At 45.8% G+C, this 23,689-nt stretch overlaps 1 protein-coding gene across 1 annotated transcript in view; it reads right to left on the reverse strand.

The window, feature by feature from the left end:
* Nucleotides 1-23,689, reverse strand: part of pkd1a (polycystic kidney disease 1a) — a 73,191-nt gene that overhangs the window by 22,444 nt on the left and 27,058 nt on the right. Inside the window, exons 8-23 of the mRNA XM_042105512.1 lie at nt 23,087-23,301; nt 22,314-22,429; nt 21,468-21,618; nt 20,189-20,463; nt 19,144-19,905; nt 18,741-18,872; nt 18,362-18,537; nt 17,160-17,290; nt 13,312-16,970; nt 10,660-10,806; nt 4,451-4,591; nt 2,866-3,154; nt 1,849-2,065; nt 1,316-1,475; nt 971-1,123; nt 715-859 (exon numbers count right to left, since the gene is read on the reverse strand). Coding sequence (XP_041961446.1) covers nt 715-859; nt 971-1,123; nt 1,316-1,475; nt 1,849-2,065; nt 2,866-3,154; nt 4,451-4,591; nt 10,660-10,806; nt 13,312-16,970; nt 17,160-17,290; nt 18,362-18,537; nt 18,741-18,872; nt 19,144-19,905; nt 20,189-20,463; nt 21,468-21,618; nt 22,314-22,429; nt 23,087-23,301 — 6,869 coding nt within the window. The remainder of the gene's footprint in view (nt 1-714; nt 860-970; nt 1,124-1,315; nt 1,476-1,848; nt 2,066-2,865; nt 3,155-4,450; nt 4,592-10,659; nt 10,807-13,311; nt 16,971-17,159; nt 17,291-18,361; nt 18,538-18,740; nt 18,873-19,143; nt 19,906-20,188; nt 20,464-21,467; nt 21,619-22,313; nt 22,430-23,086; nt 23,302-23,689) is intronic.

Raw genomic sequence — 23,689 nt, forward strand, 5'->3', positions numbered from 1 at the left:
CTCTGAGAACATCCGCACAACACATGCAAATCAGCATCAAAAACACTCTGGATCCGAATAGTTCAAAGTTCTATATTCAGTTTGTGTCTTTCTGGACTTTTATTTATCTGCAGGCAAGTCTGGCTATTAAATAAATGAGCAGCTTAGACGAGCACAAGGATTTTCCTGAAATATTTATCATCTGAGATTTAATTGCATTCCCTTCCAATTTTGGAGAAAATCTTCCCCAACATCACAACTGAGATTTTAATGTCAGACTAAATCTTATACAAATCTCTTCTCCAAATGCCTGTCCAATCTCAGTCTAGTCTAGGAGACAACCATAGACGAATCTCATCTAAATGTGGGTGTAAATGCTCATTAAGTTCCGGGCATTTCAAACACGTGAAACCAAGCCAAAAGTCCAGAGGCTCAAAGCAATGGCGCTGATTCAAACGGTAAACAGCTATTGTGAGTGGTCCATTTGTCGAGTTGTGGGTGAGTTTGATGAGTCTACCTCATTTGCATTGGCCTCCACTAACATTCAGTATTACATTTAGAGGAGAGTCCCCAGGCTGTTTACTCCTGTCACTAAGAACCCCAAACACATCTAGTCCTATGACACTGCTCAAGGTATTATATGTGTGTGTGTGTGTGTGTGTGTGTGTGTGTGTGTGTGTGTGTGTGTGTCCATGTGTGTTTGTAAGTGTGTGGGGGGGAAGAACATCAACTCACCCATGATACTGAGGATGTTGTCAGCGATCTCTGTGGGGGTGACGGTTCCCTGTTTGGTGTCCGTCTGCAAAATCTCCAGCATGGACTCCAGCTTGTCCAGAGTGCTGTTCTGACACTCTTCGCACACAAACTCTCGGTTCATCGCCTACACACACACACACACACACACACACACACACACACACAAAGATGGTGAGCTGAGTCCTCATCAACACTGTTGCCTACGCTTTGCACACACTCCGTCTGCGTCCCTTACTGTGCATTGAGCGAGAGCCGCTGATGTTTGCTGGATGTCGTTGACGGTGGTGAGGTCGAGGGCTGTCAGCGCTCTAGTGATGTTGCCACGGACACTGAGGCGGTGCTGCCGCTCTGCTCGGGTCACTTGCATGGTTGGCGACGTCTGCTCGTACTGTGTGGACACACACAGAAAAAGAGACAGATGGACAGACAGAGAGAAAGAAAGAATGAGAGAAAGAGAGAGAGAGGGGTGGAGAGATTACAGTCTAAGCAATGGAGATGAACTGCTTGAGCAATTTCATTTCCCTCTGAAATTGCTATCTGGGCGATGAAGGGCTATGTGGAGGGGACAGGACAGACTCACCTCGTTGAGCACGGTGATCAGAGCCAGGGAGAGCTCTCGGACGCGCTGGGAGTCTCCCTGCTTGAGTAGGTCTCTGAGGGTCGTTTCTGTCAGGTAGGACAGCCAGTGGGGCAGGCTGCTGTAACCCACTGGGGCCTCCGGCAACACCACCTTCAATGTACTGAGGGAACACACACACACACCAAACACACACACACACACACACACACACACACACACACCAAACACACACACACACCAAACACACACACCAAACACACACACACACACACACACACACACACACACACACCAAGCACACACACACCAAGCACACACACAAACACACACACAGAGAGAGAGAGAGAGAGAGAGAGAGAATGAGAATAGCAAATTAAAAAGTGCTGTCAATGACTGTCAAAGATTTTAATATCATTAAGTTTTAATCATCTCTTGTTTTACTATCATCTCTGCCTCTGCCGCTGTGCTGATGTGAGCACATCTGGCCTGATGCCGCTGTGCTGATGTGAGCACATCTGGCCTGTGCCACTCACTTGTTGAGTGAAACGATAGACGCCCCCTGGTGGTCCTCCACGATGATGGTGGCTGAGACCAGGTGGTGGGTGGCGCTGAATCCAGGGGGCAGGAAGGTGGAGTGCTCCGGGCTGCTGCCCTTGTACACACAGAACTCCTCACACAGGGAGTCGGAGCAGCGCAGCAACAACAGGCTGTACAGCAGAGACGATGGAGACTCCCCCTGATCAGCATAGCCTAAAGGACACACACACACACACACACACACACACACACACACACACACACACAGACACAGACACAGACACACACACACAAACACACACACACACACACACACACACACACACACACACACAGACACAGACACAGACACACACACACACAGACACACACACACACACACACACACACACACACACACACACACAGACACAGACACAGACACACACACAAACAGGCACACACACACACACACACACACACACACACACACACACACACACAGACACAGACACAGACACAGACACACACACAAACAGACACACACACACACACACACACACACACACACACAGACACAGACACAGACACAGACACAGACACAGACACAGACACACACACACAGACACAGACACAGACACACACACACACACACACACACATACACACCCACACACACACACACACACAGGTAAGTAAAGGAAGGGATTGAAGAACCGAGACAGAGAGTAGTTCTGACAGACAAAAGTAAATGGTGATTTGAGAATGAGACAGAAATAAATATAATTTATAAAGGACTCAGCAGCCAGTACTGATCAAGCAAGAGTATAAGAACGTTATTCAGTTATACCACAGGTGTTCAATACTCTCTTCCCCTTTTCATTAGAGCATAAGAACGTTATTTAGTTATACCACTGGTGTACTCTCTTCCCCAACAGAATGGTCTGTCTGTACTGCACACCATCTATGTTACTTAATGGATACAAGTCCATCTCAGTCCAAAGGCAGGTGGCAGCAGCAGCGTCTCCTCTCACCTGTGCAGTTGAAGTACACCTTGTCCAGCAGGGTGCGCACATAAGGCCCTGGACCATCGGCCCACAGCGAGCACGACCCGCCCGAGGGAGGCAGGTTGGGCTGCAGCTCGATGGAGGCCACACCCTTGCGGTCCATGTCGTCATCGGCAACGTGCAAGGTGAAAACGTAGGACTCGCCGTCGCGCAGGATGCCCTGCCGCAGCACCAGGCGCATGCCCTCACTGCCCGTGGTGGTGGTGCTCGAGTCCAGCGCCAGCCGCTCATTATTCTGGGTTCTGGCCGTCCAGTGCTGAAACAGACAGCACACATTGGCAATAAAATCTCTTTGTTTGGCAAAGGTGAAAGAATGGAAATAAAACAATAGCTGTATGTTGATTTATCAGTTTATCCAAGGTCGACCCAAAGCTCAACCCAAATGGAATGATCTGGCAGAAAAACAGAACCAGAGGCCTGACTGTCTTTATTATATAACTAAGTAGAATTCAATGGGGCGTTTATGAAAGAAGACTTAGAATTATGATGGCTGTAATGAGGTTTTGAGGTTTCAGACAGCCTACACACTGGCAAAAATATGTCCCAGGTTATTTAATCTTTTATAGGATCCAACTGACTGTCTTTTATAACAAAAATGAATGGCCTAGTTCCACACTGAAATCCATGTCACTATCTCAAGAATCCAAAATGTGCCGGTTGAGATGTGAGATGTGAGATGTGCTGGTTGAGATGTGAGATGTGCTGGTTGAGATGTGCTGGTTGAGATGTGAGATGTGAGATGTGCTGGCTGTATGAATGTGCTGGTTGAGATGTGAGATATGCTGGTTGAGATGTGAGATGTGCTGGTTGAGATGTGAGATGTGCTGGTTGAGATGTGAGATATGCTGGTTGAGATGTGCTGGTTGAGATGTGAAATGTGAGATGTGCTGGCTGTATGAATGTGCTGGTTGAGATGTGAGATGTGCTGGTTGAGATGTGCTGGTTGAGATGTGAGATGTGCTGGTTGAGATGTGAGATGTGAGATGTGCTGGTTGAGATGCGCTGGCTGTACGATTGACAGCTGACCCCTGCAGAACAGCCCATATGACTATGATGACATCACCCCCCACGCCTAGCAGAGTCTCTCTCTCCACCCCCTCTCCCATGCCTCTGTGGTGACATCACTCCACCCAAACAGAAAGAACGTTTGGGGGAGAAAAAAAGAGCACTTTCCCAGCAATGACCTCATCCCTGTGTGTCCATGTTGAGGTCAGAGTAAACTGCTTTAACCTCCACACGGAGGAGTCACACACTCAACACTCCAACTCCCATCATGCCCCTGAGACCTTCTGATATTCCTGTACTATTCTCACAGTGCTATGTGGATTATACAGCTTTGTAAACCCTTCATTGGAGTTAAGGCAATCCAGTTTGGCCCACCACAAGTACATTGATATTCATGACTTGCATGGTTTTCAATTCATGACTGATCAGTGGAGCCAACGACAATCACAAATACAAAACAACATAATCCAGGCAAGTTTTAGTAAAGAAAAGGCAGCTACAAAAAATCAGTTCATCAGGACTTTTGATCACTTGATGGATGTCTCACCCCACGATGTGACAATCCACAGTTGCTGCAGGTCCCAGCCAGGTCGACCTTAGAGCTCTGGCTGACCTCGAAGATGGACTGAGCCTTGCAGGACACACACTCCAGAGACACCATGGGGATCCGACCAGACTGGACCAACACCTGACACACACCAGGGAGAGAAGAGGAGGTTACAGACCAGGACACACACCAGAGAGAGAAGAGGAGGTTACAGACCAGGTTCAATGATGTTTCACTTATTTCCACACCTGTATTAGCTGGAGTCAGTTATCCTGACTGTGAATGTGGTTACTGTGAGGGTGACTGTGATCGTGTACAGTATGTGTCTGTGTGAGGATCGGTGGACACTATGTCTAATTCTATTGAATTATTTTCAAATAGCTCTGCTATGACACTTCATTGGCGTCTATGACTGGTTACTCTGTATGGAATCTGCTAAGACGTTTATTGCTATATTAGTTTCCGTCGTCTCCGAGTTCAAGAGAAGCTCTTTGACATTGTTGCTCACATTAGCATTCAAGACATGACTCCAAACCATCAGACCTGCTGACAAGGGCCCGGCGCTATTGTAAAGCAATTTACAAAAGATTCACTGAACAAAAATGCCGATGTGGTACATGAAAATTTAGCTAAATATGTGAAGAATGCAATGCAATCAAGCATTTTGGACGATATATTGTCACAAGCTGGCAGAATAGGCAACAGGCCGATGTGCGTTTTATTTGGAGACTGTTTTGAGACAGAGACTGAGTTTGCTGCTGATATTCTGGGGATCGGCTACAACAATGTATGACTTTAGCCTTTTAATATATTTGCTGCATCGGATCAGTCTTTCTAGAACAGGCAAGGGCTTTCTAGCCTCACGTCAGCAGCGCTGCATCACCCATATAGCCTACATTAAAACAACCAGCAGATGGTGGGCGGGTGCGGTTTTGAAAATTGGTCAAAAAACTTTGGTGCTGATGGATGGCTGATGGATGATAAGTTTTGCTATGTAGTTATGGTTGAAATAATAGCCCATCAGCGCATCTCTAGTGTGTGTGCATCTCTCTCGCTCAGAGGGAGGGGGAGGCTGAGAGGTCGATCAAGCATGGATTATAATGTGGTGGATAGGATCTACAATAAGGTGTTAATTAATATTACTACAATAGGTCGAAGTACTCCCAGTGCTATTGCGCCACACATTGTAGTTCTCCTGTTTATTCGCTTGGAAAATTGCCACGTTTCATGTTGTGTGACCGTAGACATTTTTATCAACTACTCGTGCAACTGTATTTAAGTCGGGAAAACGTGGATGTTTTTGATTACTTCTACGTCTGGCTACGTCTGAGCCCGCTAGCATAGCAACATGCTAACACAGTCGCGCCGCGCACCAGAGCGTTTTAGTGCACGTACTGACACGGGAGAGGTATGACTCAACTCGTGAAAGTTAAGGTAAGAACATATATTACTACTGACATTGGGTGGCGTGTTCCTTTTTTTTTTTTTTTTTTTTTTTTTTATTTATTTTTTATTTTATTTGCAAACATCATTGACATTACAGAAAATGCAACACTACGACATGCACATGAATACTACATACGACAAACAGACGTACATTACATAAACACATACTGTAACTTAACAAGACATCACATTGACTTGGCTTCCACAAACATAACACAACATAACATTAATAACAGAAAGGCTAAGGATGATTTGCGTCCAGGATGATTACAGATATGATTATCAGGGATGAAATTGATGACCGGAATGAAAAGAAGGGGGAATGGGGGTTGGGGGTGCGGATGGTAGCTCTAAGAGTGTGAATGAGGTGGTGTTGGGATGGGGGTGGGGATGGGGGGTGAGGGGTAGTGAGTATGTGAGGATGTATGTGTGTGTGTGTGTGTGTGCGCATATGTATAAGGCTGGCTTGCTGTTGGGCCAGGAGGAGAGAAGCTGGAACATAGAGAGGGAGGGTTTCAGAGGAGAGGAGTTGTAATTATTCTATTAATGATAAGTATAATGATAGGAATAACTGATTGCCTGGTTGATTGCCTGACTGATTGCCAACCTGGGCACCCATTAATGGCCACAGTTCCACCCAGCCCCTGCAGTTATACTGCGACGAGCTGACAGAGGGGAGGACCTGCGTGCCACCCATCGCCCCAGGCCCCCAGCATATGCACACACCCCCCACTACCACGACCAACCACACCTCGCCCCCAGACCTTGTGGCGTGTTCCTTTAAAGACACCCCGAGACAGACAGAGCAAGTGAGTAGTAAGTCATAGTTGGAGCTGGAATGTGAAACAGGACCAGGGATGAACTTAAATTGGCAGAGAACCAAAGGTACTTCAAAGTCCATTTGGAACAAGGAGTTCATTATCAAGGAAACAATGACGATTTGTGGGCAACCAAGTGCACTGTGGCAGCTCCAATGACCCTGACTCTTACCAACATACTCAGAGAAATGGACAGACAGATTGAGGACAGATAGTAGAGATAGTAGGAGAGAAGAAGCTCGGGACCGGAGTGAGGTCTTGCTCTCTGTCTTATTTTCTGCTCTACTCCAGCTTTAATGGAATAATTCCCTGATGGGAAATAGACAATCACTGAGAAGGCTAGAAGAGAAAGGGAGAAAAGGATGTGTGTGTATATGTGTGTGTGTGTGTGTGTGTGTGTGTGTGTGTGTGTGTGTGTGTGTGTGTGTATATGTGTGTGTGTGTGTATGTGTCTGTGTGTGTGTGTGTGTGTGTGTGTGTGTGTGTGTGTGTGTGTGTGTGTCTGTGTGTGTGTGTGTGTGTGTGTGTGTGTGTGTGTGTGTGTGTGTGTATGTGTGTGTGTGTGTGTGTGTGTCTGTGTGTGTGTGTGTGTGTGTGACAGAACCAAGAAACTGAGAAGGAGAGCAACAAACTGTTGCAGCACACCCTTGCTCTTATGGGGTGGAATTTACAAAGTTTCTGAAACTGTTACAGAATATCTTTCATAGGACAATCTAAACTGGTCAGTCTAACCATGGATCAGCCCTGCTTACTCACTGAACGCCCTACACAAGGACATGGAATCTATATGTTATGATATAAACTCGAGTGCAGAGCCACTCCCTTTGCTATAATATCTGGCATCAGAGCATCTCTCGTCTATAATCAAAAGGAGAAAGAATGTATGTAAGAGGCCAAAAGCATAGGGTGGGTGTGCTTTCCTTTCAGAATGTATTTAGAGAAAAACTCTTACTTGATGTTTTTTTATGAACACAGAAGTGTTTTTTATTTTGCTCTTTATCATGCACTTTAGATCCTAAGCACCAGAAGTGCAGGCTGTAGCACTGAAGATATCACCACAATGACCAAACAGATTGCAGGATTGCAGGATTCCAAAGGCCAATCAGAATGCAAGATTTTGGCAGCTAATCAGAATGCAGGATTCTGAGAGTTAGATTGCAGGAATTTGAGAGCCAATCAGATTTCAGGATTCAGGTCAATCAGAAAACATGATTCTAAGAACCAATCAGAATGCAGGATTTCAAAATTCAATCAGAATGCCGGATTATGGCAGCCAATCAGAATGCAGGATTTTTGCAGCCAATCAGAATGCAGGATTTTTACAGCAAACCAGAGCCTTCTCTAGGGCTCTGCAGCAAACTAGAATGTAAGATTCTGACAATAAATCAGAATGCAGGATTATGGCAGCCAATCAGAATGCAGGATTTTGGCAGGCAATCAGAATGCAGGATTCTTACAGCAAACCAGAGCCTTCTCTAATGCTCTGCAGCAAACTAGAATGTAAGATTCTGACAACAATCTGTGGTAGCGCCCCCTCTCCTCCAGAACACTGCATAGGTGCACTGGAACAATCCTTCCTAAAACGCATTAAACTTTCGTTTACAAAGACGTGAAACTCACCGAGTGGTCAGGGGTGTTCACTGATATGCTCACACAAAAATCGCTGCAAAAGATGCTTTCCAACAGGTGTTTACCATGCGTTGTAAAACTGTGGAGCTATTTTTCCAAACGCCTCACACCCGTACATTCTTCCGTTGAGAGCTTGAATAATAGACACTCCAGCCAAGTTGGTGGCGATAATGCACCTTACACCGTCTTGCCAATTACAAGCAAACCACTGGCATTTCATTGAATACACAGAAGAAGCAGAAGATCGAGGTCGAAAGAAATCGCCCAAAAAGCTCTTTCGCCTGAGAAAAACAGCGGTTCCCACATTACCTCCTGGGACAACAGAGTTGGAAGAACTTGGGGTAAGGTTGACCTTTTCTAACGTAACGTTTGTAACAGGCGGAAAATGAACGTATTTGTTATGTCCATAACCTGTCATGTTCACATCATAAGCCTAATACTAACCCTAGCCTACATGAATAATTTGGCTACATGATTTTGTATGTTTACTATTTTTTTGGCTGTGGAACTTTCATGATGAAAGCCTACGTGAATCATTACGTTATCATTCACATCATGCAAGTTCCAATTTTTAGCATTAGCCATGGTTGGACGTGACAATAATTTGGATAGCGTAGTAGCCATAGGTAGTAGCCTACGATACCGCGACTGCATAAGACTACAGAAAGAATACAAACAACCCAATATCCGTTTCCGGCAGCGGAGTAATACCCGTACCTGTACCTCACAGCACATCCAATACAAGTCAATGGAGTTGGACAAAAACTAAGAATCTTTTGCAGCGATTTTTGTGTGAGCATATCAGTGAACACCCCTGACCACTCGGTGAGTTTCACGTCTTTGTAAACGAAAGTTTAATGTGTTTTAGGAAGGATTGTTCCAGTGCACCTATGCAACGTTCTGGAGGAGGGGGGGCGCTACCACAGAAACCGAAAATTCTCAGGACAGCAGCATGTTTCCAAATTTCAATCTTAAACGTTCTATTTAATCATAAACTATCTGAAAACAGGGCTTTAAGTGTAAAATACCGAACTTGTCCTTTAATGCAGCTTCAATCGTTTAACGTTACTTAGGACACGGGTGCTATGTATTTTTTCAGCGTTGTAACTTTTATACTTTTTAAACTATTAATTAAAAACTGTTCAAAATTTCCCCATTGACTTTACATTGTGATTATGACATCACAATACGGCCGTTGAGCAATTAGAATCCTATGGCAGGTGTTCAGGCCACCTGGATCAACTGCTATGTTAGCTAAGTCACATGGTTAGCATAGTTAGCATGCTAGTTAGCATAGTTATCATTTTTGACAAAACTATTAGTAAACATGAACTAAGTTAGCATAGTTAGCATAACTGCTAAAAATAAATAGCTAAGTTAGCTAAGTCACATGGTTAGCATGTTAGCATTCTTAATATTTTAGCATAACTGCTATAAATTATTAGCTAAGTTAGCTAAGTCACATAGTTAGCATTGTTAACATTTAAAAAAAACTGCTAGAAAACATTAGCTAAATTAACTAAGTTAAGTAACTTGGTTAGCATTATTATCTTTGTTAACATAGTTAGCATAACTGCTAGCAAACATTAGAGCCATTCCAACTGTCAGTTATCGTCAACTATCTACCTAAATAATTTAACCATTTAAACTATCCACATATTTAACTGTTCAGTCATTCCAACTATATTAAACCTCATCTACCTAGCAACCAATATAGTTTGTTTTTACTCTGTATGATATTTTACATCATATTTTTGCATTTTCATGCACTGTATTTCCTTCAGGAAATGCTATTCTAGTTGTTATTATTATTATTGTTTGTTTTGCTTGTTTGTCTGTAAGGAACTTTGTGCTCTGTGTTTTGTTCTGTATTATTATTATTATTAATAAATCTTTTTTGGCAGCCAATCAAAATGCAATAATTCCATTAAATTAAGTCATAGTGGGGGACTGAGCTCCTTGCATGCATTACCTGTGAAATGTCTACTGAAAGAAAAGTCCAGAATCTAATAACTGTAATGAGGGAATGAACAACCAAGCGGAAAATGTTTTAATTCAGTTTAGCTAGTGCATGAAACTTATTCCAAACTCTGAAAATATTCCACTCAACAGTGGTCCTGTGAATCCCACATAGCCAACAATAACTCGCCGCATGTGGAAGACGGGGAGTTAAAACCAACAGAAACTCTTGTGTGCCACGGAGAAGTGCCAGCCTTCAGAAAGCAGCCACCTGCTTGTGCATGACCACAGCTGACAGCCAGTCTAAACCGGCACAACACAGTTATGGAGTGTAAGTGAAGGGACAGTCAAACTCACCTTCTGAACTGTTGACTCTGAAGGCATGCCCTCTTTGCTGACGGTGAGACGGAAAGTGTACTCAACGTCTACCTCCAGGTCTGACCCGGCAATTCCCAGAACAGGCCCACTGGAGCCATAGTCCAGAGCGGGGCAGTGAGATGGACCCTGCATGACAGAAAAAATAACAGAACATCCAACAAAGGGTCACCACGTGGAGTATATGAAGGACACTGAAGACACAGCTGTACTGTCAAAGTGAAGCAGCACTGTAAAACATATACTGTATTTATCATACATTAATTATAATGTTTGTATACACATATGTATATACATACAGTGCATACAGTTCATACAATACATACAGTACACACACACACTCACACACACACACACACACACACACACAAACACACACACATTGCCGAAATATCCATTTCCATTTTGCTTCCCAAACCCATCTCCATTTTTGTCACGTTCTTGGTGTACCATTTCCCACTCCATTATTTCATTATGGATTCTACCCAGCAGCCACTGCTGTTCTTTGATGGGGAACGGAAGAATTCCCGGGTTTCATTTTTTATTTTTCCTAATTGGACAATCCATGCAGACAAACAAATGTTTTGAATTGCCAAGCACAATTCCTCCCCGCCCTCATCCCTGTCATTCACTCAGGCATGCCTTCATTTCCTGTTTTTTGCTGTTGTTTTTTTACAGTACATGCTCGGTCAACTTGCACTTTATAATTAGGAAATTGCTCTGTTTTCTCACACCATCGCCTCCAAACCCCCAGCTCTGGTTTCACGTTCCCCTTTTAACAGGCCTTGTGCCCCTGAGCCCTGCACACTCCGCGCTGCGCCTGGGAGCAGCTGTGGGACTGGGACTGGGACAGAGCAGGGTGGGAGAGATGGAAAGGCTGTGGAATGCAGGCTTATCTGCTCATGGTTGGTTACATAACCCTGAGACACCTCTTTCTTAGCCTTCTTCTGCCTTCAAGCAGCAGTTCTCTCTCGCAAGTGTAATGTTGCTTGCACACATTGCTCGCACACATTGATACACACACTCACACGCACGCACACACGCATGCGCGCACACACACACAGTCTCGCACACACACACACAGTCTCACACTCACCCACCCAGTCTCTTGACACATCCACACCCACATATCTCCGGTCAAACCATATTTCTGCTCACACACTTAACCAAACACTCGCACACACTCACTCACTTTCAGCATGCACAAACCAGAGGCATTCCACCCTAATATAATGTGTAAGCCAGAGCAAAGGCAGAACCCTAACTTGAGCCTCTGACAATCTCCCATTCCAAGACCTTAAACCTGTGTTCCTGCAGCCACTCCAAGCATAAACTCCCTCCACACACACAATTCCAATGCCACCTGAGCAGCATTACAAATGATTTTAGAGTTCAATCAGTCTCCAAGGATACTACCTATGAGGCATCTCTCGTTGTAGAAGGAAAAGAGCATCAAAGATGGCAACAGGCCAGCAGCACTATGTCAGAGCACCGGAGTGCTCCAGTCCTAAACGGGCTCGCTGGTAATGCCACTAATCCTGCGCACGAGCTCCTGCCAGAGGCGGCGTGGACTTGGCAAGAGGGAATGCTACGCATGAAACTATTCAGTAACCACACAGAGGGAAAAGAAAATAACTCGTATTAAATTACATTTTTTAGTCTCTTGCCTGTTTAAGCTGTTTTCAGTCGTATTTACAGATGAGAACTCATTTAACAAAGTGCCTAGTACAGATACTGTTGGACACCCAGGAAGACAGAGGAATTACTGACAAAAATAAATAGCTGTAAAAGCAACCTGTATTTCCTACAGTGACACTATTTATAGACATCCACACTTACAGAGAAATATACTGTGTGTATGTGTTTGTGTGTGCGCATGTGTATGTGCCTGTGCGCGCATGAGAGCGTGCGTGTGTTAGGTGGGGGATTTGAGAAAGCTGGGTGTTTCACATATTTCCCATCATTCCTGTGAATGTGATTTGTGCCAAATCAGAGAACATTTTCTTGGCCGCAACCTTTCAACCTTGTGAACTTTAAGACCAAATGTCTATTAGTATTAGTCTGGTGAGATGACGAGATACTTTTGACACAATTCCTTCTGCCTACACAGAGTACTGTAGCCCTGAACATCCCACTGAACAAAACATCTACAAATGCTGCACAGTGACTTCTGCCCTGAATCACAATCAAAGACAGGTGATACTCTAGAGCAGTGTTTCTCAAACATTTTCAGATCAAGGACCACTTAACCAATAATAAAAAAAACTCATGGACCACCTAGCTAAATAAAAAAGAGTAGACCTACTTAAGCAGTATATTACACAATAGGCCTACTCAATGAACCACCTTGCTTATTGTCTTTGCACCTTGCTTATAGTGTCAGAGGATTCATATGATTTAAACTGGCATAGCTTACATAGGCAGTGTTGCAGAACTGTTTGGATTTACATACAAGTTGGTTCAATATTGCAAACAACTCATCTATATTATATTTTAGCACGTCTGCTCGTGAACCACTTGGGATAGCTTGCGGACTGCCAGAGGCCCCCTGACCACACTATGAAAAACACTGCTCTAGAGTCACTACAGAACCACATCATTTATAGTGAAGTAAATCTGGAAGATTCTCCTTACCTTTGAGGTGCTTTCACAGTCCCAGTGATAGATCAGAAGTGAGGGGTTCTCCAAGTCCACATTTGGGTCACGGGATTGTTCTCCACTCAGCAGCAGGTCCTGGGTCTTTGACCACACACGGTATGTGCCACCTTCAATAATGGGGACCAGTTTCCCAGCCTTCACGGATAATTGAAGGCAGGCTGCCTTCCTGAGAGGAACACCCTCATATGCCAAGGAAAAGACCAGGGTGTAATTCCCAGCGGGCAGTGCCATCTTGGGCACAGAAAGCTGGATCCGTTGTACGTCCACCTCAGGGGGCAGAAGCATCTTGGTAGGTGCCTTCATGTCGTCATCATCAGAGCAGTCCTGGGTGGCCAGAACTTCCCAGAGATACTCCACCCTGTAGTGATCACAGCCTTTTAGGTCAACACTGGCCTCCACTAGGGTCGTCTTGTGACGCCAAATTCCCAAATAAGGGGCTTGCTTGATATGAACTTCAGGCTCCTCACATGCCAGAACACGGATGTTTACCTCAACCTCAGTCAGGACCCAGCTGACTAAATTGCTGGCATTGACCCTCACCAGGTACTGCCCAGGCCGAGAGTATGTGTGACTATGAGAGGGGGTCATAGATACATTTTCCTTGCCATCACCAAAATCCCACGTATAGTTGGCCCGAGTGTTGCGTGGGCTCACAGCCACTCGGAAGGAAACCACCTTGTTAATGAAAGTGTCTTGTGGTTGAGCTTCAAGTGTGGCTGATGTTAGGATGTTTTGAACCTGGACTGTCTTAGATATATTTAGACCAGAGGGATCCAGAAGGTTAAAGACACGAAGGAAAATGGTCAGTGTGCCAGGCTCTGGAGGGGTGAAGGTGGCCTCCTTTGACCAAAATGTCTTTTGGTTGGCCGTGTAATGCAGATCAAAGGTCCACAGGTAGGTCACAGGTTTCCCAGCCTCTATGTTCGCAATGAAGGTCTTTGCCACTCCGACAGGTATGGCGGCCTCACAGCAATTCACAATTGACAAGTGCTTCACAGGCTCCATCACTTCCACATGCAGGGACTTTCTATCAGAGCTAACCTGGTTGAAGGCGGTCAGATTGACTATATATGGATCCACCCTTGTGAACTGGTGTACGTAAGTCATGTTTAGAAGCTCCACCGAGGCATCTCCACTGATACTCAGCAAGAAATTGACCGATGATCCTGATGCAATAGAAATGGTAAACTCAACATTTTCTCCAACCGCTGCAATCACCTTGCTGGTTTTCAAATTCAGTCCCTGAATACGATTCTGGACTATGAAATCACGGGACAATGCCTCCCCACTGATGTCATTTGTAGCGTTCAACATGACAGAGAAGTTCCCTGGTTCTGGGAAGATATAGGATGTGACTGGTCGACCTGTTCTTTTACTGCTGGGTAACAACCATGTCCAAGAGATGTTGGTCCCCTTACTTACATCTCCACGAAAGGTAACATTGACACCAGAGGCAACAAAGTTCTGTTCTGTGACATTGCTTGCAGAAATCTGCACGCCTGAGATTGGCTCCTGCACACTGATCCATTTGGAAACGGTTTTAGTACTCACTTCATTAGAGACTTCCACCGTCACCTGCTTCATTCCTGGACTCTCAAACCTATGATGGACAAGACTATCGAACCAGTCCAAGTCACCGTCAGCTATCCAATTATAATGAAGGTCTGTGCCACCACTAACAGACACACTCATGTTTACAATGGCATTCAATGCAACAGGGTTTGGTGAAATGTCAAGGAACAGTTCCCCAACATGATCCAAAAACTTAATGGATTTGTTGACTGACAACTGGCCCAAAAGATTGGTGGCTATCAGAAAAATATCGCGAGTGCCTGGAGTTGAAAAATTCAGATCAATTGTTTTACCAGTATAATTTAACGGAGGCGTGGTCTCTTGCTCTTTCAGTATGTTCCAGTTGAATGACATGTTTGTTCCTTCCCTAAGAGAGGCATGCAAATGAAGGACCTGGTTGGTGGCATAGCAACACTTGTCTTCCAGCTCCTCTGCAATAATCTGCAGACCCTCCAGCTCCCGCTGCACAAAAATCAAGATGCTTGCTTGGGCAGTGCCAATGTCGTTTACAGCTGTCACTATCACATTGAATGTCCCAACTGAGCGAAATGTATAGAACATGGTGCTTGTACCAGGAATGGACGTGCAACGATCACAAAGGATCCAGGAATACCTCACTTGGTCCCCCTGCTGAAGATGGGCCTCAAAGTTCACTGATGCATTGAGTGGCACATTCACTGCACTAGCATTCACTGACAAGCCTAGCATGGGGGTCAGGACAGACATCAAAACCACGGTCTTATTGCGGCTCACTGCATTTTGTCCCAGCAGGGTTATGTTGAAGAGGCCTGAGAGGTTATAGGAATGAGTGGCCTTTGAGCCACTGAAGATGTTTCCATCCCCAAAGTTCCAGGTATACTGAACATCAGTGGAATCAGAATAGGCCTCAAATGTGTAGTCTTGATCCAAGGTAAGGTTGTTGTCTTTGGTGCCATTGTGCAGAATCAGCAGGGAGCCCACTGGCTTTTGAACCTCAATTTCAACGGTATCATTGCTACACGAGATGTTGTTGAGGACCATCACCATGACCTGGTACTGTCCAGGGTTTTTGTATGTAAATGTCATGTCTGCACCTCCTTGTATGGGCCCTCTAGAGTCACTGGTGCCAAACTCCCAGTGATAAGTGTAGGCGAATTCAGGAATGGCTACGGCTCTGAACTTAGTCTCTTCTCCAAGTCTGATATGCCTATTCAAGGGTTTGAGTGAAACACTGCTCACGGCAGGCTGGACACACACCCAGGCGTGAAAGCTTGCCCTGTTTACTGCACTTAACAAAACCAATGAGAGAGTGTATTTCTTACTCTCCAAAAAGGAGTGTGTGATCGTAGGGAAGCCAAAGACAGTCTCATTATGTGTATTATCCCCAAAGCTCCACTGATAATGGTAAGTGGAGGCATTTCCTGACACAAAAGCACGAAAACTGACATTTGTGTTCTCCTGAATGCACCCAGCAGGTTCCAGCCACAGCACCTGCAGCACAAACACATTTACAGGAATCACCTGCCACTGGGAGCTCACAGCATTCTTGGCTGTGATGTTCACCGAGTAGTTTCCATCTTTAATGTATGTGTGCTCAACCGTTGCTTTCTCACTGGGCAGCACGTTCCCATCTCCCATGTCAAAGCTCCAGGTGACATTGTTGCCGGCCAGCAGTTGTGCAGTGATCTCCACGGATGTGTGTAATTCAGTGGGACCTGAGGACTGGACCGTTAAGCCCTTAATCTCCTCAAACACCATCATCTTTGTGCATGTCCCAGTGGTACTGATGGTGTTGTTTACAGTCACGCACACATCGTAGATGCCACTGTGGGTGTAAGTGTGGATGACGCGGCGCTCACGACCTTGCAGCCTCGTGGAGTTATCGCCAAAGTCCCAGGTGTAGACTATTCCGTAAGTGGAAGGCAAGGAATGGGCCTCAAACTCAGCAGACTGTCCCGCCTGCAGCACATTGGGTTCCGTCTCAATCTTCACGTTTGTCAGGATGCTGAATACATACACATCAATCTTCTGCGTCTTCGGCGGCTCATAGCGATTTGACACAGAGACAAGGAGGGTGTACTCCCCTGTGACAACAGGAACAAAAAACAGAACATTAGCATACAGTATTTAAGGGGATAATCCAGTAACATTCCAGTGATTCTGTTATCGTATTCAATTATTAGGAGCATATGTTGCCTTAAATTATTAAACTATTGCGTACTACTGAGTGTGGGAGTGGGAATGGGAGAAGGACTGTAAGAAGAGGTGCCGACCTGGCTGAGCATACACATAGGTGACATTGTCTTGCAGTTTAAACTGCTTGATTGTGGGATCAGAGGCCTCATGCAGCTGGTCATAGGGAAGCTTGTGGTGGTCCTGATATCCTCCATCTCCAAATGCCCACCTGTGAGGAGAACAAAGGCAAAATGACAGATAACAATGTGGTCTGCTGTTCCTTCAAGGGTAATAATATGACCTGTTACCTGCAGTATGCTAAAATGCAACCATTATTAATGACGCAGAAAAAACACTGGATGTACTGTAGTCTTCATTTCCGGAATGGATGTTTGAAAGACTGGGGATGCACATCGTTAATCTGTTTTCTTTCCAGCTGTGACAAGGCATATGTGCAGGAGGCCACTGAAGCGTTACTGCAATGCGGCTGACCCACTTAAACCCCGATCTGAACATCTGTGCAGGTGAGAGCTACGAGGCGGTAGTGGTGGTGTGTGTGTGTGTGTGTGTGTGTGTGGGGGGTGGGGGGGGGGGGGGGGGGGTGCTACAGTTCAAAGTGGGTAACAGAATGTGATCAAGCACAATAGAATTTTCAGTCAAACACAACTGCAGCAAAGGAAAGCCAGAAAAAAGCAGAGGAAGACAAAGCGCAGAGCTACAAGAACTACACAGAGAGCAGGAGGGAATCAACTGTGCCCTGGAACACTGGAGGATTTGGGCAAAGGCAGAATGGAAAAACTTGAGAGATTTTGCTAAAGCACGATGGCAGAGTAGCAGAGGGAAAAATCTTGTCAGCAATCTTTGGTAACCACAGGGCAGTAAATCCAGAACCGTTGTGTGCATGGAAATGAGCCATTTATAGCAGAATGTGTGTGTGTGTGTGTGTGTGTGTGTGTGTGTGTGGCATGTGGCGTGTGTGTGGCATGTGGCGTGTGTGTGTCTGTGCGTGTGTGTGTGTGTGTGTGTGCTGCAGACCTACACTGGATGCAAAAACATTACAGTCTCCGCCCTAACGTCTAGGTGCACTCTGCTGTCTTGAAAAGAAAACACATTTGAGAAGTTGATCCATCATCATCACAGACTGATGGATGTAGGGCTTTTCAGAAAACTGCTCACGATCTGTCAATGTTCCAACAAATTGTTTGTGAACACTTCACGTTAGTGAAGACCAAAGATTCTAGAACAGAGCTCTGTTCTAGAATCTTTGGTGAAGACTGTGCAGAACAGGTGTGGAATTTACCGGAATGTTGCTTCCACTGATGTGTCCACGGTGACGAAGGCGGCCAGGCTGAGGTTGGAGCCTTGGGGGACGATGCTGGGGACCCCCAGCACTGTGATCTCACTCATGGGGTTCATGCGGTCCACAGTCACGTTGAAATGCTCCGTCAGGCTGCTCACATGGTTTATAGCAGTCACCTAAGTGACCATCAAAGAGGACCAATGCTATTGATTATTCCAGACTCCCACTTCACACTCCAGGCAGTGATTAAGTCAAGTCAAGTCAAGTCAAGTCAAGTCAGTTTATTTATATAGCACATTTAAGGCAATAGGGTTGACCCAAAGTGCTTATAAATATAATTTCCACTATTCTTATGCATGTGATATTACAAGTTTTTTACCGTTAGCTTGTAGATTGCTGCATTTTGGTAGATGACATTAAAAACAGTGTTGTAATAGGTGAAATATGGTTTATCATCCACTGTCCACTTGAAGTTGGGGTCAGTGCCTCCTTCAACCATGGCCACGTAGCTCTAAAAAATGTAAAAATGTAAGAAGTTAGAGGTTAGAAAGCAGATTGTAAAAGTGAAGAAACAAGAAGAGGAGCAAGAGAGTACATCCTCAACAACTTAGATCTAGTGTGATCTAGTGTGGATCTAGTGTGATCTAGTGTGATCTAGTGTGGATCTAGTGTGGATCTAGTGTGATCTAGTGTGATCTAGTGTGCTTTTACATGTGTTACTTTTCATTGATATTGTTACTTCACAAACATAGGACTCCACACTATAAAAGAAAGATTCTTACCACCACTGACAACATAAGCACTCTTTGACTTGGATGTGGTTGTATCCGTAGGCCGCAAAGCGGTAGCTCTACCCTTGCCTGGATGGTCAGGCTGTCTGTGGTCACCTCACTCTTAGCCGTGAGCTCCACTGCCACTGGGCCTGGAGACTCGTCCAGGTGGAGGTCCACCCAGGCGAACCACGTCTCATTGTTGGGGTCCACCTGTCGGCACTCGGCTACTTTAGCTACAAGCTCCTGGGGGCAGAAAGACTCGAAGTGGACAGTGGTGTTACTGCCCTGCCATCTGACCGCTGCTCTGTGCTGCGAGTGCACCCTCAGCAGCAGGGCCGTCTGATTGGGCCGGAAGTAAACCGTCCCATTCTGGTTGGTCGGGTGAATCACAGACAGGCCGAGCGGAGGCACCACATGGAGCAAGCAGCTGGCCGTCACGGGAAAGTCGGGGTCGTGCGAGGTCACCTCCAGGCTGTAGTCTCCTGGCTGGGCCAGGCCAGCGGTGAACTGTGGGTCCGTGAGGTTGGTCTGGTTCTCCCCTACGTGGAGCACTCTCAGCAGACACGTGCTGTCATGGATCCAATGCACTGTGTCAGTGGCCAGGATGGAGCTGTTGGTGGTCCAGTCGGAGAGGTTGAGAGTGAGGACACTCTGTCTCCACGGTGACGAGGGGTCGGGGGTGCAGTGGAGGAGGGCACCTGGACCTGCGTCATGCTGCAGGGCGATGAAATCACCAGGGAAGACCAGCAAGTTCTCCACTCCTTCTTGGACCTGGTTAAATGGAGGCATGTGTAGAGTGGACAACCAATTAAGAACCAAACAAACAAACGAACAAGTCTAAAGCAGTATTCCTAAATGATCATGATCACCATTATCAATGGTCACTGATTTAAAACCAGTACATAAATACAACAAATATGTGGTGTGATGTGATGTATGTCCAAAATTAATTCCTTTTCTTTATTGAAACAAAACGGTCTAATTGTGACATGGCAAGTCTGAGGGTCAGCTGGGTGTCCATATGACAGCATGCACCCTACGCTAGGTGACTGACCAGGTGGTGTGCAGAGGGTCCAGCGGGCAGGGTGAAGAGAACGTCCTCTCCCACGTGGCTGTACTCCGGCCGCCGTGTCCCACGGGGCAGAGGGTCCACTCCTGAGCAGTTGAAACAGGAGGTGTGGTGGCACGAGCTGTTCAGGGGCTGGCATCGCTCCAGGAAGGGGCACCACTGCTGCAGGGACGGGCACGGCGGAGTGGCTCGCACTGTTCCATTGGCCATCTGATCCACATCCTGGCACAAGGCCATGGGAGCACAGAGTTGACCACAACCTGAGTAGAAATGAGAGAAGGGGTCACTGGCAAAGCTCCCTCATCTGACCAATGGCCAAATGCTCACACTCAAATTCCACTGCGAATATTATTCTCATATTTTATACAGGAAACTAAAAATCCAGTCATCTCATTCTTTGGATGGATGCAAAACAGCAGGGGGATGCCAAGCCAATCATGTATGTAATTAATAGTGTTCCTCCTCCTCAAATTCTAGTCCAAGACTAGAATGATAAATGAGACTTCAACGCTGTTTCAGCCTAAACAGTGCGCCGGCTCCTTTAGCTTCTGTTGGAGTTCACTGGCTTTCTCTGATGGAAGGGTGAGGTGCCTTAGTCTCGCTTGGCGCCCGTGCTGTAGGAAGTGAGTGGAATGCCTTGACAAAGCCGAGGGGACTCAGAGAATACTAAACCTCATCTTCAGGACCGTCTCTGTGCGGTTACTTATTGCACATCTTCCCTACTTTGCCCAGTACCACGTTCCCCTGTCTTATCTCTCCTCCGCTCTTTTACTGCATGTCTTTTCTACCTTCCGTCACCTCTCCATCCTCTTGTCTTTCATGGGAGGGTTTCTATCTCTTCAGCAAATGTCATGAAAGGGGCCCTCCTATTCCCCCCTCCTATCCCCCCTCCTGCCTCTCCCTCGTCTCCTGCGTCCTGCTTCCTGCTCCTCCACACTATTTCTGGGCTCCTTCTGCTCCCATTGTTACATCTCATCGTGTACGTTTGGAAACTCGCTGGTGCCACGGAAACGAGGACAGCGAAGATCACACCAGTGAGAGGTGAAGACTGCGTAAGAAACAAAAATACACAAAGCACCAGACTGTGGGTGGGTGGGTGGGTATGTGTGCAGGGGTGTGTAAAGTCTGAAGTTTCTGCTGGTTAATATGGTTTTATATGAATGTCTGTGTGAAAATACTAAAGTGCATTTGCATGCAGAGGCACGTGGTGTTTCATCTGTGTGTGTGTCTGAGTGAGACGCTCTTCTGTGTGCGTCTGGCTCACCTGGCAGCAGCAGGTGTTTTCCCAGCTCCTGGCACTGCGGCCGGTACACCTGGAAGCGCACCTGTGCATCTGAGCTCAGCTGCTGCGTGATCAGCTCCAGGGAGGACAGTCGGGCAGTGTGCGTAAAACTCAACGCTGGGAACAACAGCAACTATACATGCACACGCACACACACGCACACACACACACACACACACGCACACGCAAACACACACGCACACACACACACACACACACACACACACACACACACACACACACACACGCACACACACATAGACACACACACACACACGAAAGACCACACAAACTAGGTCATTATGAAAACAGAGGGAAAAAATAGATTTTTCAAAATCTGGGACAGAAATTTCTGAGAGATGTTTAAATGCTGATGATGCTGAAATAGGACACATAGCTTATGTAATCACTATACAGTATGTTCAGGAATACAGATCAATTCAGTAGAAATTATTTTTCAGGATATTATTTATACCCTGCACAAATTTCAGATAAATCCGTTCAGCTTTCAGGCCATGGTGAGCTTCAAAATACATGGATTCAAAGCAGCCAAAATGACTATTTCCCCCCAGGCACCAACTTTATAATTCATAACCAAAAAAAAAACTGTTTTGACAGTTTTAACCATATTTGTTATAGAAATCCATGATATGACCTGATAGGCTCCTAGTATGTTGCTTTAGCTCAAAGGTCTGATGTGGAAATATTCCTTCAAACCTTTCAGGTCTGATAAAGGTATCGTCAACTCTAAATCCACGACATACCACACAATGTCATCAAGGTAATCGATCTCACAATGACAAATACATTAGGCGGGTCTGTGCATACCTCCACACTCTTTGATGGCATGTCAAGAGCCTGGGCCTCTGTCACACTGGATAGAGGCCTGTGGATGTTGAAGACAGCGGTGCCCACCATGAAGACACCAGCATCAGGGATCCCAACTGGAGACGGGAAAAGGAGTCAAGAGCAGGCCAGTGAACGGAGAGGGATCAGGCTTCATCATCAGCAACATCTCACTAGCATTCGCTGAGGATTCGCTGAGGAGTGCTATGGTGTGTGTGTTTGTGTGCGTGTGTGTGTGCGTGTGTGTGTCTGTGTGTGTGTGTGTGTGTGTGCGCGTGCGTGTGTGTGTGTGTGTGTGTGTGTGATGTGTGATTTATAATTGTTGTGTGTGTGTGTGTGTGTGTGTGAAGTATAATTGTTGAGTAGTGTGAAGTGTAAACATGAGAGTTTCTTTTTGAATGTAACACAGTACAGAGTAGACATGGACTCAAGTACACTTTGGACTCAAGTACACTTTGGGTTGTGAGAATTCATACTGGTTATAGGGCACCCCTCTCTGCTCCCCGAGCGCCACTGTAGCAAGGCAGCTCACTGCTCCGGGTTAGTGTGTGCTTCACCTCACTGTGTGCTCTGTGTGTTCACTAATTCACAGATGGGATAAATGCAGAGACCAAATTGCTTGTATACGCAAATATACTTGGCCTAGATTTCATAACTACACAGTTGAAGTTAATGTGCTTTCATCTTATCACACTATATAACACATTTGACCTGTATGACACTGCTAAATCTGTGTAAAGGGTGTTGACACTAACCAAACTTGGTGAACTGGCAGAAGAAAGCCCGTAGGGCCGAGCAGCGATGCTGGCTGAGAAGGCCTGTGTGTTCCAGTGACACACACTTATTGCCCCGCAATATTGTGCCTCTGTCAAGAGAACCCTCCTCTCCTGAGGCCACCTCGGAACCGTCCACCCAGCGCAGTGAGTCGCCGTCGTCCACATCACTTAAGCCCAGCCACACGCCTCGCTCTCTGGATGCCCGTGGAGAGATGCGCACAAACAAACAAACAAACAAACACATTACATATGGGAACTGGATACGTCCTCTGAGAAATGCATGACTCGTGCTACAAACACATGACTGTGGAAATGTAGATCAAACAGCCAAGCACACACACACACACACACACACACACACACACACACACACACACACACACCTATTGCAACAAAGAACGAACCACACACAAACCTAAAACCTATACTTAAGATCGCTATCCTAAGACTACTATCTCATTTCATGTCACAAAATTTATTTTTTCTTTTACATTTGGATTAGAATCTGTATATAAGTCACTGAAAATCGGTAAGTTTGCAAGAACACAAACACACACACACATGTGCGCACATGTATACACA

The sequence above is a fragment of the Alosa sapidissima genome, chromosome 9 (assembly GCF_018492685.1).
Source record: "Alosa sapidissima isolate fAloSap1 chromosome 9, fAloSap1.pri, whole genome shotgun sequence".
Classification (NCBI taxonomy): domain Eukaryota; kingdom Metazoa; phylum Chordata; class Actinopteri; order Clupeiformes; family Clupeidae; genus Alosa; species Alosa sapidissima.